At 47.8% G+C, this 14,807-nt stretch overlaps 1 protein-coding gene across 14 annotated transcripts in view; it reads right to left on the minus strand.

Annotated features, from left to right (window-relative positions):
- Positions 1 to 14,807, minus strand: part of LOC141918134 (transcription factor 4) — a 239,365-nt gene that overhangs the window by 43,488 nt on the left and 181,070 nt on the right. For all 14 annotated transcript variants that reach the window (XM_074812209.1, XM_074812204.1, XM_074812203.1 and 11 more), the window contains one exon: positions 926 to 1,031. In XM_074812209.1, the coding sequence (XP_074668310.1) occupies positions 926 to 1,031 (106 nt within the window). The remainder of the gene's footprint in view (positions 1 to 925; positions 1,032 to 14,807) is intronic.

A 14,807-nucleotide genomic window follows, 5' to 3' on the forward strand; every position in this document is an offset into this window, starting at 1 on the left:
CTAACCCAGACACCAGCATCCTCGAACGAAGAGACACGAGACGAGGACCCGGTCACCCGGAGCTGAGCCATCCCCAGGGACACTGAGCAGCGCCCGTGACCTTCAGGTGGTGGGGACACAAAAGTGGGTTGGTTTTTGTGGTGTTTTTTTTCCTAATTGTGGGAATTGGAAAGCGTATATAGAATAAAATCTAATCCCTTGCCCCGCAAAGACTTTAGCCTAGCAGTCCTGCTGAATTAAACAGATTTACTTACCCTTTATTTAGCCTAAAGCAGAGTATGTGTAGAAGGGTTTAAAAGCTGGCTGTTTTGCCCTAAATGTGGCAAAAGATGAGTACCCTAATGGCGTGTGGATCTTTCCAAACTCTAAGAGTTTTTTTTACTACGTTACACCAAATTTCATTCTACTTGCATGTACTCGTTCTGAGAAATATAACATGGTAGCAGGGAATACATGAGAACTATTAACCCATCCTCAAACGAGAGACGGCTGCACCTTCAAAAGGTTGCTCTAATTGCATATGCAGGCAAACAGACATTCTTGTAGCACCATATACTTTACACAAGGCAAAATCTTCCTCATTAACGTAAACCAGCAGCGCACAAAGTACATGCACAAATTTGTGTGCGTTTAGCATATGCATAATATCCATGCACACACACACACACACGCTGGGAAAAAAAAACGCTTCAAGAACCTCAGGTGATAAGAGGCTGGCAAGTTATTCATTACGCTGCTTCACTGCGGGATCAAAACAAGATGTTCAGAGACATAATGGTCAAACGAAGACGTACAGGTCTTCATTTTAATGGTAATGTTACACACCACAAGATGATATTCCAGCGTGTCTCGACTACATATAAACTAAAATACAAACACAGAAAACGTATGCAAAATAGATTGCCCTTTGAAAGCAGCGCCTTACCTTGCATGAAGAAGGAGCTAGGAAAAGTGCTGGCTGCTGGTTTTGAGGATGGATAACCTGGTGAATCCCTATTGTAGTCGGCAGTGCTTGCTGACGGGGCATAAACCTAAGGAAAAAAGACTAATTTAGTATGCCTTTAGCAGGAAGCAGGAAAGAAATATTGAGTTTTTACCTTGCTCAGTATAAATCCGTTCACAACACCACATAATTCTTCTCTCAGAGCACAAAAACCTCACTATACGTGTGACTGGAAAATAAATTTTAAGCTTCAAAAGAAACTCCAGCCTGACATTTTCCAGCTTTAAACAAGGATATTTGCAAGGTATTTATTTGTCAAACTATGTATTTCTGTAAATAGAATGAACAAACAGATGTACACATGTTCTTCCTAGAGCATTACAGAGCTTAAAATAAACAAGAACTTGAAACAATGCTGATTTTCTCATATGAAAGAGTACGGACTTTACCCACTTAAGAACAAAACTGAAAGCACTGCGAGGAAGTCAAAAACTTCATTTCCTAAACTAAAGAAAAATGAAATTCAGAAAAACAGCATTATGAGGAATGCTGAAAATTACAAACATATCTTGGGATATTAAATTCCCATGGATCAAGCTCTTTCCAGAGAAGCTTGAAAGGGCTATTAAAAACCTGGACCTACACAAGACCACCAACACAGCATGTGTACACATCAGGGGAAAAACTCCTCCTTTCTTAGGACTTTTTACATTTGTCTGTGCAATAAACTTAGCATGTGTGCCAAAACACTCATTTGCTTATATTTGTTTACTAATACACCAGAGCTTTCTGCAACTTGCCTTTTAGAAAATATCTGTTGTATTTCTTCTTTTAGTTTAGTTCAACCAAGACAGCATTTAAAAACAAAACCAAACCAAAAAAAAATAAAAATCCCCCCAAACCAGTCCGGGCTGATAAGTGTAATTTATTATTTACAGCGCAATTTATTCCCTCTGCCTATCCGCTCGCTCTATTCCGCCGCGCTTTGTTTCTGCGCTGGAGGTGCCTCTCTCCAGATGGTCAGGAAGACTGAAGCACTGTCATCTCCTTGATGAAAATGGATACCTTCCTGCCTCCATTTTGAAGCAGGCAGCAGATCACAAAATTGGCAGAGCGCCTGCTCCGCCGTTCGCAGGTCACAGCGAAAGGGAAGAGAAATCCACCAGCGAAACACGGCCGCCGGCGGGGCTGGGACAGGCGCCCGGCCCTCCTCTGCCGGCGTCCCCCAGCCAGGGCAGGGCGAGCAAAGGGCTTCTCTCAGCCCCCAAAAACCACCTCACCACCCAAAAACACCAGGGAGCGGAAGGCCGAGGGGCTGTGGGGGGCTGAGGGGCTTCCCCACACACCCGGAGCCGCAGGATGGGGCCGGGCAGCCTGGTGGCAGCTCGCTGGCTTCATCACCCGCCCAGACAGGGCCGCCACCAGCAATAGGACAAGCCCAACGGTACAAATCAAACCCAAAGTCCTTTTTTGTTTGTTTTTAATACAGCGCCTTATGCCTCAGGGAGGCTGATATGGGTTTGGGGTGCTCAGCGTCGGGCACCCAGGAGGAGAAATGCCGGTGGTGTGGTGGCGGCCAGGAGCGAGCCTGAGGAAAGCCCAGAGATTCTTTAGATGGGTAAAACCAGAGGGAACACAGCTCTGAACTCAACCAAAGCGACCCAGGAGGCACCAGCTGGGACGAAGTTGCTGCCAACTGCCCTGACGCTGTTGTACGAGCAAACTTTCTCCTCATGCATCTGCATTTAACTGGATTCAGGGTGTAAATACGTAACAAGTAATGGCCGAACCCAGCTCTTGGGCCGGCTGCCATTTTGAGGCAGGGCTGCCCCGTGCCAGGCACCACCGTCCCAGCCTCCATGGTGACAGCAAGGGACTGAGGGGGTCCCACCACCCCAGGATCGGGCCCTGCACCCACGGGTCAGGGCAAGCACCAGCTGTGAGAGCCCAAAGTGTCATCTCCAAGATCGGCACCTTTGGCGCCACCATTTTCAGACCAGCTCTCCCTTCAGGGTGCTGAGCCATGCAGACAGCAAGCTGGCAGGGGACGGTAGCGATGGCTTCAACCCGGGGCTGGGGGGCAAATCCCCCTTCATCTCAGCCCCGCTGTGTCTTGCAAAGAGGTGAAGGAAGGTCGAGGACACAGGCAAGAGGCTTTTTGAAAATCCTGAGAGATGGGATGAAGGGGAGCAGCAGTCAGCCCAAACCTCCTGCTTCATCCCGCTGCTGCTCCCGCACCGGCTTCAAAACTGCTTCACGCAAGAACAACCTGACAGAAATTGCAGAGGTTTTCAGAAAAGAGAGCTGAATGCCAGATTTAACGCTGAAAGATGGACGGGTAGAGAAAAAAAAATGTGCTTGAATATACGGTGTGGCAAGTGCGGCTACCTGGGAAAAACGAGATGGGCCCTGGAAAGAGCTGAAGAAAAACCTGCTCTGGGACAGGGCCGGTCCCTTCTCGGCCCCCCCTTCCCAAACAGCCCTCCTGCTCACGACAACGGACACTGGTCTCAACCTAAGGCCTGTTTTTTGCTACATTCCTGCAGCCATCCAGCCTAGCTGCTTTCAGACAAGACTCCAGCTCAACAAAAATTAGGCCCAGAAAGTGTCCCCTCCCACCAACGGAAATTTGGCTTTGCACCTCAGCTTTCTGCAGTACCTGCAGAGCGTGAGTTATAAAGGTCTAACAGCTCCCCATACACACTGTAAAGAAAACGAGTATGTATTTTACACCTCTTGCTGACTTATTCCCTAATTTATGAGTTTGCTTCGCTTCGTTGCTTGTTGTCAAACTGAACCGTAAAGCTGCGGGGTCAGAGTCTCCAAGGCTGGTGCCTGAGCTGCGACAGCCCCCGCGCTGATGGGGCTCGCCGGGAACACGCTTCGGAAATAACCAGAACGGGTCCGGCCAACGCTTTGATGGATTTACAGAAAACGGCGGCGGAGGGTGAAGCCGGGGCGCTGGCTGGGGATGCCCGTGGGTCTCACCCGCCTGCGGCTGCCACCTCCCCTCCCCGTTACAACAGGAGACGTGCCAGGATGAGGCGGCAACTCAAGCCGGGTCAAACCTTCAGGGATTTTTCTTTACTGTTCTTAGAGGTGCCCACCTGGGCGCCTCTGGGCACGCAGGTCAGCTCAGAGGTCGAGAAGGGAAGGAAAACAAAGCACGAGGAGGAGCAGGGGAGGGCGGAGGGAGGCTGGCGGTCGTGAAATGATGGGAAAAATAGCCAAAACGCATGGCAGCTCACAAAGTGTCATGTAACTGGGTGTAACTCTTCCTCGCTTAAGACAGCTACTTGATTTATTCTTCTGTTGGGTTTACAGCTGAGTTTTGACACAGCGAAAGTCACTGGGCTGAAGCAAATTAACTTCTTTTGCTGTGACAGGCTCAGTCATAGGAAGAACGTGAGGAGATATAAGGTAGCTTTTTTAAAAAAAAAATCCTGTATTTCCTGAAGAAGTGTCACTCTTTCAACATAAATATTCATAATTTTCAGATTTTTATCACAGTGGGATTCTCATGTTATCACGACATTAGCTAGGAGCACACATGGAAATTCCTCCCATGTTAAAATGTGCAGAAGTCTCCAGATTTGTTTCCCTCTGGATCATCGGGACTGCAGTACTTTCAACAGGCGATAAAGAGAGCGTAGGAGATGATTAACTGGATGAACAATATTCTGACTGGCCCCTGTCTTTTTGTCATTCTTCCACAAAGCAATGTTTAAAAAAAGCAAGAAGTGTATTACTTAATCACATTAATAATCTGTCCAAAAATGCTTGCCAGATAATTTTACGAAGATGGAACTGCCCCGATAACCCCATTTAAAGAGACATAAATTATCATGAGTAAGTGTTGATAAAGAAAACAACCCAATAACTTGATCCAGAAGAGTGGAAGTAAAACAGGTTAAATTTATGACACTGGAAAAAATGGTAATATGCTGTCTCCAAAAAGGCAAAAGAGTAAACCATGGATGTGTACAAGTGACTTTCCGATTTGACAGAAAATATATTATAGATTTAAAGATGTTAATATTCTTAAAAGAGCGCCTGAATTTAGAAAATCACTCTGACTCATGCTGGGAGGTTTGAAGAGATGATGAATAATGATCTGGGAAAAACACGCCATTCTGTAATATGACATGATGAAAAAATTATCACATTGTTGCCGTTTTTGGGAGCCTGCCTGCAAGTTCCAAACACCTTTTCTTCTTCAATTCTTCCGGAAAGCTTGCTGTCCTCAGAACATGTTCCCAACATCTTTTGTTTTTCAGGATTCAGGAGACCTGCTCTGCGGAGCTGCTGAGCCGAGCGCCCCAGGATGGCTGGACCACACGTGGGCTCTCCGTGGTCAAGCCTTGAGCATCCAGAATCCACTGAATAAAGGCTAAATGGCCTTAAAACCACCCAGTAGTAAGTCATAATATTAGCTACTGAACGAACTGGAGGTGCGCTGGTTGGTGCTGGTGAGAAACCCCAGCACCACAGCTCAGGGCTGCGGCCCAGCCCTCGCAGACATCACCGGTGGGGATTTTCTTTTCCCTTTCCATCTTGGCCCTTAATTCCCTCCACATCTCCTCCGCTCTCAGGCACTGGCCACACCGTTGCCAGAAGATTTCAAAATTTCCCTTCAGACTGAAGCGTGTCTCTGTTTTCCTGCTCACGAGATGCTCTGCGCGGGGCAGGCTGGAGGGGAGGGCATCCCTTGGGCATGCGTCAGCGCGATGGGGCTGGGGCAGCCCCATCCCGGCCTTCACAGGCAAGGTGAAATTCAGAAAAATATCTATTACCTGGCACGTGTGGCACAAATGTAAAGCACAAGCTGTAAAACACAAGCGTGGTTGAGAGCAGCTAATTTCCACATAGGGAACAATCCACTTCAATAGGTACCTGCTATAAGGAAATATTTATGAAGAGAATAAACCCATCAATCAGCAGTGCAGGGACTTTAAAATACAGGGCGAAACTCCTTTAAAATTAAGATCTCAACGAGAACATTTATTAGATTATAAATGCATTACCAAATGGCAAAGCGTAGTGGCTATCAGAGCTGTCAGGAAGAATAAATCTCGTGGGGGACGAGTGCGGGACCAGGGTGGCACTGCCCGGGGCAGCAGCACGGTCCCCAGCCAGGGCACGCAGAGGGAAACGCTCTCACCAGCAACATTAAAAAAATTAAATATTAAAAAAAAAAAAGATCATGATATCTTCTTTTACACCCGCTCGACAGACACACTCAGCTGCTGTCCTCACTCCTCCCAGCTCTGCCATCAGAGCAGCGACTGCTCTGCCAGGCTAGGGATGGATTTCCCCAGCTTTTAGTTAAAAAATAATAATTCTGTGTTTTAATATGCACAAGGAGCAGACCCCCCCTTTCCGCAGGCTGACCTGTTCCAGGTTTCCAGCAGAAGGGCACTTTTCAAACCGCAGGTCCCTAATTTCAGCCACATGTTGCTGTGGGTGAGCGGAGAAGGAGGAGGGGGGGGGGGGGAGAGGAAGAGGAGCGGGGCGCGGGGGCGGCGGGCGCTGATGAAGCGCATTACCAGCCCGGCCTGGAAGGGGCCGGAAGGAAAACCCACCCACCTCACCCTGCGTTTATTCTATCAACCTGCAATTGCAGCAATCAAAACCAGATGTCGGCTCTTCCAGATCTTTCTCACAGGACAAACACGCGAAAGGCCTCGGGCCTGGCGTTGCCATCAAATGGTAATTGAGACCATATGAGCCCCAACGCAGAAAAGCACATGCAAAACCACCCCCCGGCCCCGTGAGGGGTATGAAATTGCAGGTCCCGCTGAGCCGTTAAGTGCACGGTGCACCGTGAAAAACAAGTGTACAGAGTCAGGGTAACCACCTGTACGGCAGCCAGGGCGGCAGGGCCCGCGGGGGCCAGGGGTTAATGATGGAGGTTCGTTAGTGCTGCGGAAAATGAGCGCAGGTGTGAGACTGGTCACACACACACACACGCCCCCCCCCCCCCCTCCCGCCGTCTCCTTTGCATCGTGGCTCGTACCACGGCCTTTAATCGACGCCAGGTCTGCGGCGGTGTGCACCGAACCCCCCCGACTCCGGGCTGCAGGGTTAGTCCCGCGACCACCTCCTCTCCTGCTGCTCGTTTTTATTAAAAAATCCGAGCGAGACTCGTGGACTGGAACGCCTCTCGGGGAAGGTTTTGCACCAGGGGCACTGGCGCGGATGCGCTCCCCGAAGCGCGGGTTTGGTGCGGGACCGGCCTGGCGCCTACAAAACATCCCCGTTCCCTCCCGCCAGGCCCCGGGTTTCCTCTCCCTCGCACGAACGCCATCGAGCAGGAACTTGCAAAGCCTGACGTCGACTCAAAAGCCACTACAAAGTGCCAGCTTTACAGACCGCAGCTCGTTTTGAGGTGGAAATGCTGAGATCGGGACCAAACCACCTTATTTGCTGCGTGCTGGTTGTTCCGCTCCCACCAGGAATCACTGATCGCACAAAGAGCTGCCCCACGCTCAGCATACCCTAAACATTAGCTGCCTGACTTTTTTTTTTTTCCCCTTATCCCACCCTATATGATCCTCTAAGTCCGCAGATCCTGTTCAGTTAAAATGTCTTCCAGATGGGACTGCTGAATACTGCATCTCGTGAACGCCCAAAGTTAAAAAGGGGTCAACTAAATGAGAGGAAAAAAAAAAAAAAATTACAACATTATGTCATCCCTGTGCAGTAACACACACTCTAAAAAAGCAACAATAACATAAATAGACCCGGAGATTTTCTATTCAGACTCCAATTTCTTTCTGCCATTTGTCTTTATCAGGCAGCTGTCCCGGATCATTCCCAGAGCGAAACCCACCGCCCCAGCCGGGTCGGGAACCGCAGGTGGATTCTGCTCTAACACAACATCGTTTTTCTGGGATCCTGGACAACCAGGAGGCAGAGCTCACCAAACGGTCCCGCCAAAGCACAAGTGTTTCCAAGAGGAAAGGAAAGGAAGAGCGAGAGCAGCAAGAAAAGGAGAGCACGAAGGAGTGGCTAAGGAGAGACTGGGAAATGGCCACGGACGGCAAGAGGAAGCCCCAGGGATGAGGAATGAAAAGAGGGAAGCAAAGCAGAAAGAAAATAAAGGAAATTTAATAACTAAGAAGCGATGGGCCACAGCGATGGGCACAGCACAAAGACCTCACTGGTTTTAAGAGTATATTACAGAAGGGACAAGGCAAAGGGGGATGCCCGGGATCTCCGGCACCCCCAGCAGCGAGACCAGCCAAGATGGGCAGAACCAAAGAGCAGCATCAGACACAAAACCTTGGGCACAGCTGAGCGACACGCAGCTGGGCACAGCTGTGCCATCTGGGTTTGGGTTTTGGGTTTTTTTGTGTTGCTTTTTTGGGCGTTTTTTGAAGCCACCAGGTCCCAGGGACGAGAGCAGGGGAGGCTTGGAGAACCTGCGACCAGCCCTGAGACACGTCGCCAGCCCTGCGGGCATCGGAGAATGGGATGGGAAGACATTCCAGCACAGAAGATGCAAGAAGAGGAAAGAGAAGATGATAGACTTTGGAGACGCCGACTCCATGAAAGCTGATGAGGAGCAGGTGACTCAAGAGCGGAGGGAAAGAGTTGGCCAACTTACCCGGTTTGGGTAAACCAACGCGCAACCCTCACGGTGAGCGCTGGATCGGCCTCGCGGCGGTGGGGCTCAGGGAAGGGCCCCGAGGACGCAGGGGAGGAGCAGGAGACACGGCCAGCAGGAGAAGCAAAAGAGCAAAACCGAGAGCGAGTGGGTAGGAAGAAAGGACAAAGAACCAGGGGTGTGACCGGAGAGATGGGACAAAATTAAAAAATTAAGCTGACGTCCTGCAGTGACCAGGATTCCAACAGTTGCAGATGCTCAGTAAGGCAGAACCAGACCTCCAAAAAGCAATAAAGAGGGAGCAGAGGAAAAGGAGTGGGAAAATAGGAATAAAAGTGATGAAAAGAACAAAGGTGCCACTTGGCTGAGTTCCAGGGGCAGTTTCCATACGTGAATTCTTACTCACATTTCACGTAAGAGTGTGTGTTTTTAAGCATTTCTTTTTTTAGGAAAGGAGTTCCCAAAAGAGATGGAGAAAAGGAAAAGGACTATCTCATGCATTTTCCGTCTTTTTGGGATCTGCTTTATAACTTCCTTTACTCCACTGCATTTTTGAGAACCATTTTGTGGTTTGTTTTTTTTTTTTGATTTTCTATGCTCTGTTTACAAATACATGCAGAGACAGTGAATGTATCAGACATCTGCCCATATTTTCCTCTCAAATCTCTCCACAAGAAAAGAGCCTTAATTTTGCCATCTTCCAATGTTTCTGGTCATTATCTACCTAGCACAGTGGGATCAAATAATTTAAAGCATATACAATCATTAATTAGCCCTTATCTGTTTGCCTGAAGTCCCGCCACAGGCTCCTGAGCGCGGTGGGTTGTACACCCAACGGTGCACCCTCACGGCGGGTGTCCATCGGCAGAGCCGGTTGCGGGGTCGTCGTGCTCGTCAGCAGGGAAAGAGGGGACCCAAGTGGGCGCAGGCTGAACTGGGTGCACTGGGAGGGACTGGGACAACCCGAAGGCAATCGTGCTTCACCGGAGAGTGGTGATGGGATGGAAATCCCACCGTTGAGGATTAGGGCTGGAGATCAGCTACAAGCTCCTCTACTAGCAGTTAGGACGCCAGACCTGCTGTTGGGTGCCAGGTGCGCTGGCTCCAGCCCATCCCTGCGGTGGCAGCGAGGTGGGTGCCACCCCCTGCCCGTCCCCCAAGCAGCCGGGATTTCACCCAGTCCTCTGCGTGAACTGGGGAACTCCGGAGTAACTGGATGCTCAACCAACTCAAGCGGAAAGGAAGGTTGCAGCCATGAGCAGCCAGGAGCCCAGACCGCGTTCCGCCTTCCTGCGGGTTTGCTCTGTAGGAAGAGGGGGGTCCTGAGCTGAAACCCAGCGCCTCAGAGCCAAAGCGGGTAATGAATCACCAGCCGTGCCCTCTGCGGAAACGGCTTCATCTCCGGGAACGGCGGGAAGTGGGGTGACAGCCGTTTCAGGTGCCGAGACACAATAAAAACAATGAGGAAAGAAAATGTTTGCTTTTTATGTCAGCAGAGATGTCAGTACCCATTAATAAATCTATCTGCTAAATCTACTCTTATTCATGTGGGACATCACCAAGTTAAAGTAAAATAAATTATCTTTAATTAAATGGAATTGTCGTCTTCCTCCTGCTATCATCCCCAATTATTACATCCTAATCAGCCCTTTTGGGAGAAGGCATGAGGGAAGGCTGAAAGGCACATTTACTATAAACAATTTCTCTCTCTGTCAAGAGATGGAAATTTTATTTTAATTATTGTTTAGGACTATGATTTTCACCCAGTTTCTGATGAAAGGGATTAAAAGTTGAAAATGCCATCATTCAAAGAAAGAAAGAAGTCTGTTCATGTCATCGCCGCAGAGCAATTTCCTCCTAGTCCCTCCTACAATTAAAGCCCAGAGCAAGGCAGAAGCAGTTAGGAAATATGCAAGTCATTTGTTTAAACTTCTCTATTATGATTTCCAGCGGGAGATTTACGTTCTAAAATATTTTGATCGAAAAGACGAGGTAAATGCATTAGGGTGGGAAGGGGATGGTGGGAGACCAGCTCCCGCCCAGCTGCAAGCGAGCACCAGACCAGGCTACAAAGATTTACACTCTGCCCAAGTCCACGCAGCAGTGCCAGGCTTAAATAAACGCATCAGAAGTTCGAACGCCTTGAACCTCATTTCTTGGGGAGGAATCGCACTTGAAAAGCAGCCTGCGAGCACCTCGTGCCGGGGAGGGGGAGCAATTTTGAGCCAACTTGATTAATACCGAGAGTATCAGGACTGGGTGAACGTGCACGGTTTAAAAGCGGCCATGGGGAAATGCAGAAGGTTGACATGCAGATTTGGGCTCGGCTCAGTCTGACTCAAACTTTGTCATGCGAAGATGGGCGGATTCAAATCAGAAAAAAAAAAAAAAAATACTGCTCTAAAGCTCCACTGGTTCATAGCCCGAGCTGCACGCAGCTGTATTTGAGAAGTTTAGTTTGCTAGTGTTTAAAAAGCACTTTGAATGAAGGGTACTCTCGGGGTCTGATTTTCAAACACGCTCCGAGTTGTGTTTTCCCCATTACCATGACTGCATGTAAATGAAGCACTTGTGCCCGCGACTCCGCCGCGCCGCTGCTCCGTAATCCTTTGTACACAGCCGGGCTATGCAATCACCGTTAATTGTGCACACAAATTAGGCACACAAAACAGCCCAGGCACAGCCTGCAGAATCGAGTCTTCTAAGCGTGAATAGTGTCACATACTCAAACACACCAAAATCTGGGGCTGCGATTCAAACCGATGGGCTCCAGTTGGGACAGTCTGGGACAGCCCTGAGAGCACGGGGATGGAACCAGCAAGGACACGGAGAGGAAACAACTGGAAAACTTAAAAAAGAAAAAAACAAACAAAAAACCCCAAAACATAGTCTTCATTCAGCTCAGCTGCGAAATAATACTAATAAGGTGTTATAAAAGTATGAATACTGTAGCTTAAAGGACTGCATTTAGAGGAAAGCTAGTGATAAATACATGTATTTTGAAAATCTCAGCCTGCTTCATCAGTATTATAAAGAGAACTCAGCTGATCAAAAACTCAACATTGTTCAAAAATCGACTTTATTCACTGTCAGCACTGACAGGCGTGTTCTAGCTCCACTTAGCTTTTCATAAAGCTGGGCGTTTAACAGTGACTTTTCACAAAGCTTTTAGCAATGACTGAGCATTTTCATCTTTGGTTCAAGCTTACTGCTGAAATGACTGATATTAGCTAAACAACAAAAATGTAACCCAAAATACTTTGAGAGGACACATTATGACCATGGTCTGAACTGTGCCCTTCTTGAGCGTAACATTCACTTACCAGAAACCTTCTCAGATGTCATTCTTAAAATAACCCCTCAAGCAAAATTCACCAATGATGCATCAAGTCTTTTCTTAAGTTACTGCTGTTCAACATCACCAGAAGTTAAAGCTGCACTTCTCTAATTAAACCTAAGGCCCTGTGCTGGTTTTAAAACACGTTCCTCTCTCTACCAATTTTGTTTTCGCTTGCTTGTCGACTGCGGAGTCCCTGAACACGCTCTGAACAACTGCCGCCCAATTATGAAACAAGATATATTTCAGATAATAACGAAATTATTCACCAGAGAGGAAATACAGATTATGACAAGAAATGGAACAAGGAGGAACCACTGAATCCTGATTAATTAATGCAACTTTTTTTTTTTTTTTGAAAAATGCACTTTTCAGGGTGTAGCACTGTTTTCATTTAACACTGCTTTGAATTGCCGCCTACAGAAGTTAAAAAAAAAAAAAAAGGAAAAGAAAGAAACCACAGCTATACAAGCCTGCTGACTTCTTATAAAAGAACCAGTTTTAAACTTGTTTACACTACTGATTCCAAATGAATTCAAGATGGTGGCTAGTTAAAGAAAGGGAGACCATGCCAAGGATTTTGATCAAAGAACTTCAATTCAACAATGTTCAGTTTTAATTGACCACTAATTAAGCTACATTAGTCAAAGAAAAGTCTATATCACTTCTGAGTAATGAAGAAAAGAATTAATTTAACCCTGTCCTAGCCCTCCTTCAGCCAGCTTACAGAAAAGCAGCTTCTCAAGTATCACCCTTGGAAGCATTTCCAATATTAATAGGCCAAAAAATTTTTAAAAGAGAAAAAAAGTGTCGGAGGAGGGCGAGCTTTCCCAGCTCACATTCCTCCTTCCGCGGGGCGAAGCCGTCTCCCACGCAGAGGCATTTTCGTAGAGGGGAATAAGCGACCCAGGGGTGGAAAATCCAGCGAGCGCTCGGCCGCCTGGCACGGGGTGCTGGGCGGAGGGAGGGCACCCATGGGTGCACGTATCTAGACGCACACACCCACACTTCGTTTTGACCAACTACAGGAAACTCTACCAAAAGCTCCCCCGCACCCAGAAGAGTCTCCCGAGCAGCTCCGCTGACCCGCAGCGACGCCGCGGGCCTGACAAAGCCGTCGATTCACACGCGGCTCTGGTTCGAGGGTGCCGAAGGAAACCTGCGCCTAATGAGAAGTTGGCTGCAAAATTCAGCTCTGAAACGCGTTAGGGACCGAAATATCGCTTCTGCATTTAGCGTTTATGTCTTTGAAAAGTTTGTGGGGTCAGATAAAGGAATCAGACGCCAACAGGGGCTTGCTTAGAGCAGGAAGGTTGGACCTGGCAAGGCCAAGGGACAGGGAAGTCTTTGGAGAAACGTTGGGAGTTCACAAGTATTCCCGTTTTGCAAAGCGGGAAGAAAATAAAGAGAAAAATCCACAGAGAAGGAAATTTAATAACTAAGTAGCGATGGGCCACAGATTCGTTTAGAGAGCAAAGTTTGCATGATGCAGCAAACGCCACCGCTGCTCTGCAGCTCCACAGTGTCGCAGCCCTCTTTGATGAGGGCTGTACTTGCGGCCTTAACTTGCATTATATTTTATCCTAATGATTTTTGGCAACAAACTACTGCATTTCATAGAATAGAATTTAATGAGTACCATATCTTTTTTTAACATTCTGCCAAATGCTCATTAAAATGCACTTGTTTTTGCAGTGCAATAGCTAGCTATATGAAACCAAAATATTAATGCAAATTGGCATTTCTAAGTTTAAAGCGGTATTTGCATAACAGGAACCAAACATGGTGCAAGCTGAAAGAGAGCACACAACACAAATGCCTCTTAACACCATAATTATTGCAAGGGAAGAACGATGGTTTGTGCACCCCATCACGAGCTCCAGGATAAAGCATCTGCCAGTTTGCGACACTGTTATCTCCCGATGCCCGGTCTCACCAAGAAAAGAGTGTCTGAAAAGCCTCTGCACTCACTGGAGCTGATAAACAAGATAGGTACAAAATGCAATTTTAAAAAATGGGAACGCGTTTATGCAAATATGACTATCCTAACTAAAAATTGCAAGAGGCATTAGAATACAGGGCTGCCAGTAGCAGTGAAAGATTAGCTTGTTAGCAGAGAGCCACAGGCCAAGCCAAAGGTATTCCTACTCTAATGAAGGAGTCATTAGCTGTCGTAATCAGTATCTCAAAGTAAATACGGTTATGAACCAGACTTTGGACTCTGACACAGCAATATTTCAAAAAAAATGCGTCTCTACCACAAGTGGAAAGGAGCTACTCAGAAAACCAATTACTCCCTCCCTATTAGCAAATGGGCGTCATCAGACCCAAGGACATCTCTGCTGTGGCATCAGCACCGGAATAAATCTTTCCAGCTTCCCTTGGGGTGTACGCTGCTTTGCTTAAACACGAAGAGGAGTGGGCAAAGCCTGGGAGCTGCAGTTGTTGCAGGGGTACAACTGTTGGCTCCATTTTAAAAATAAAGCTGAACAATGCCATGGTTGCAGAATGAGAGTGTAAGAATAACTCGGGGATTTCTCTCATGGTTCATCTGTAAAAAACAATCTCTACGTTACTACTAGCAAGCCTCGTATGTCTGGGAAAAGAGAAGAAGGTGTCTCCCATTACAGAGCAGGGCTCAAAAGTCCCCCAGCTCTTGTTAACGGACTCTGCTGGCCTCAGCACCCGGAGGGGCAGGGCTGTTTCAGGATCGTGCCCCAAGGAGGGGAGGCCACAGGACTGAGCCCCTGCCTGCTGAGGTGGAGTTAAAGGGTTAAATCCCCCCTGCCCCAGGCGTTCAGAAGCCAAACTCCCACCAGCACAGGTAGTCCCCGTAACACCCGCTGCCTTTGAGGGCTTTTATTAACCGCACCAGGCGTCGGCACAGGCCATCGCTGGCATTTCCCAAAGGGTAATGG

Source organism: Strix aluco, chromosome Z, assembly GCF_031877795.1.
Source record: "Strix aluco isolate bStrAlu1 chromosome Z, bStrAlu1.hap1, whole genome shotgun sequence".
NCBI lineage: Eukaryota > Metazoa > Chordata > Aves > Strigiformes > Strigidae > Strix > Strix aluco.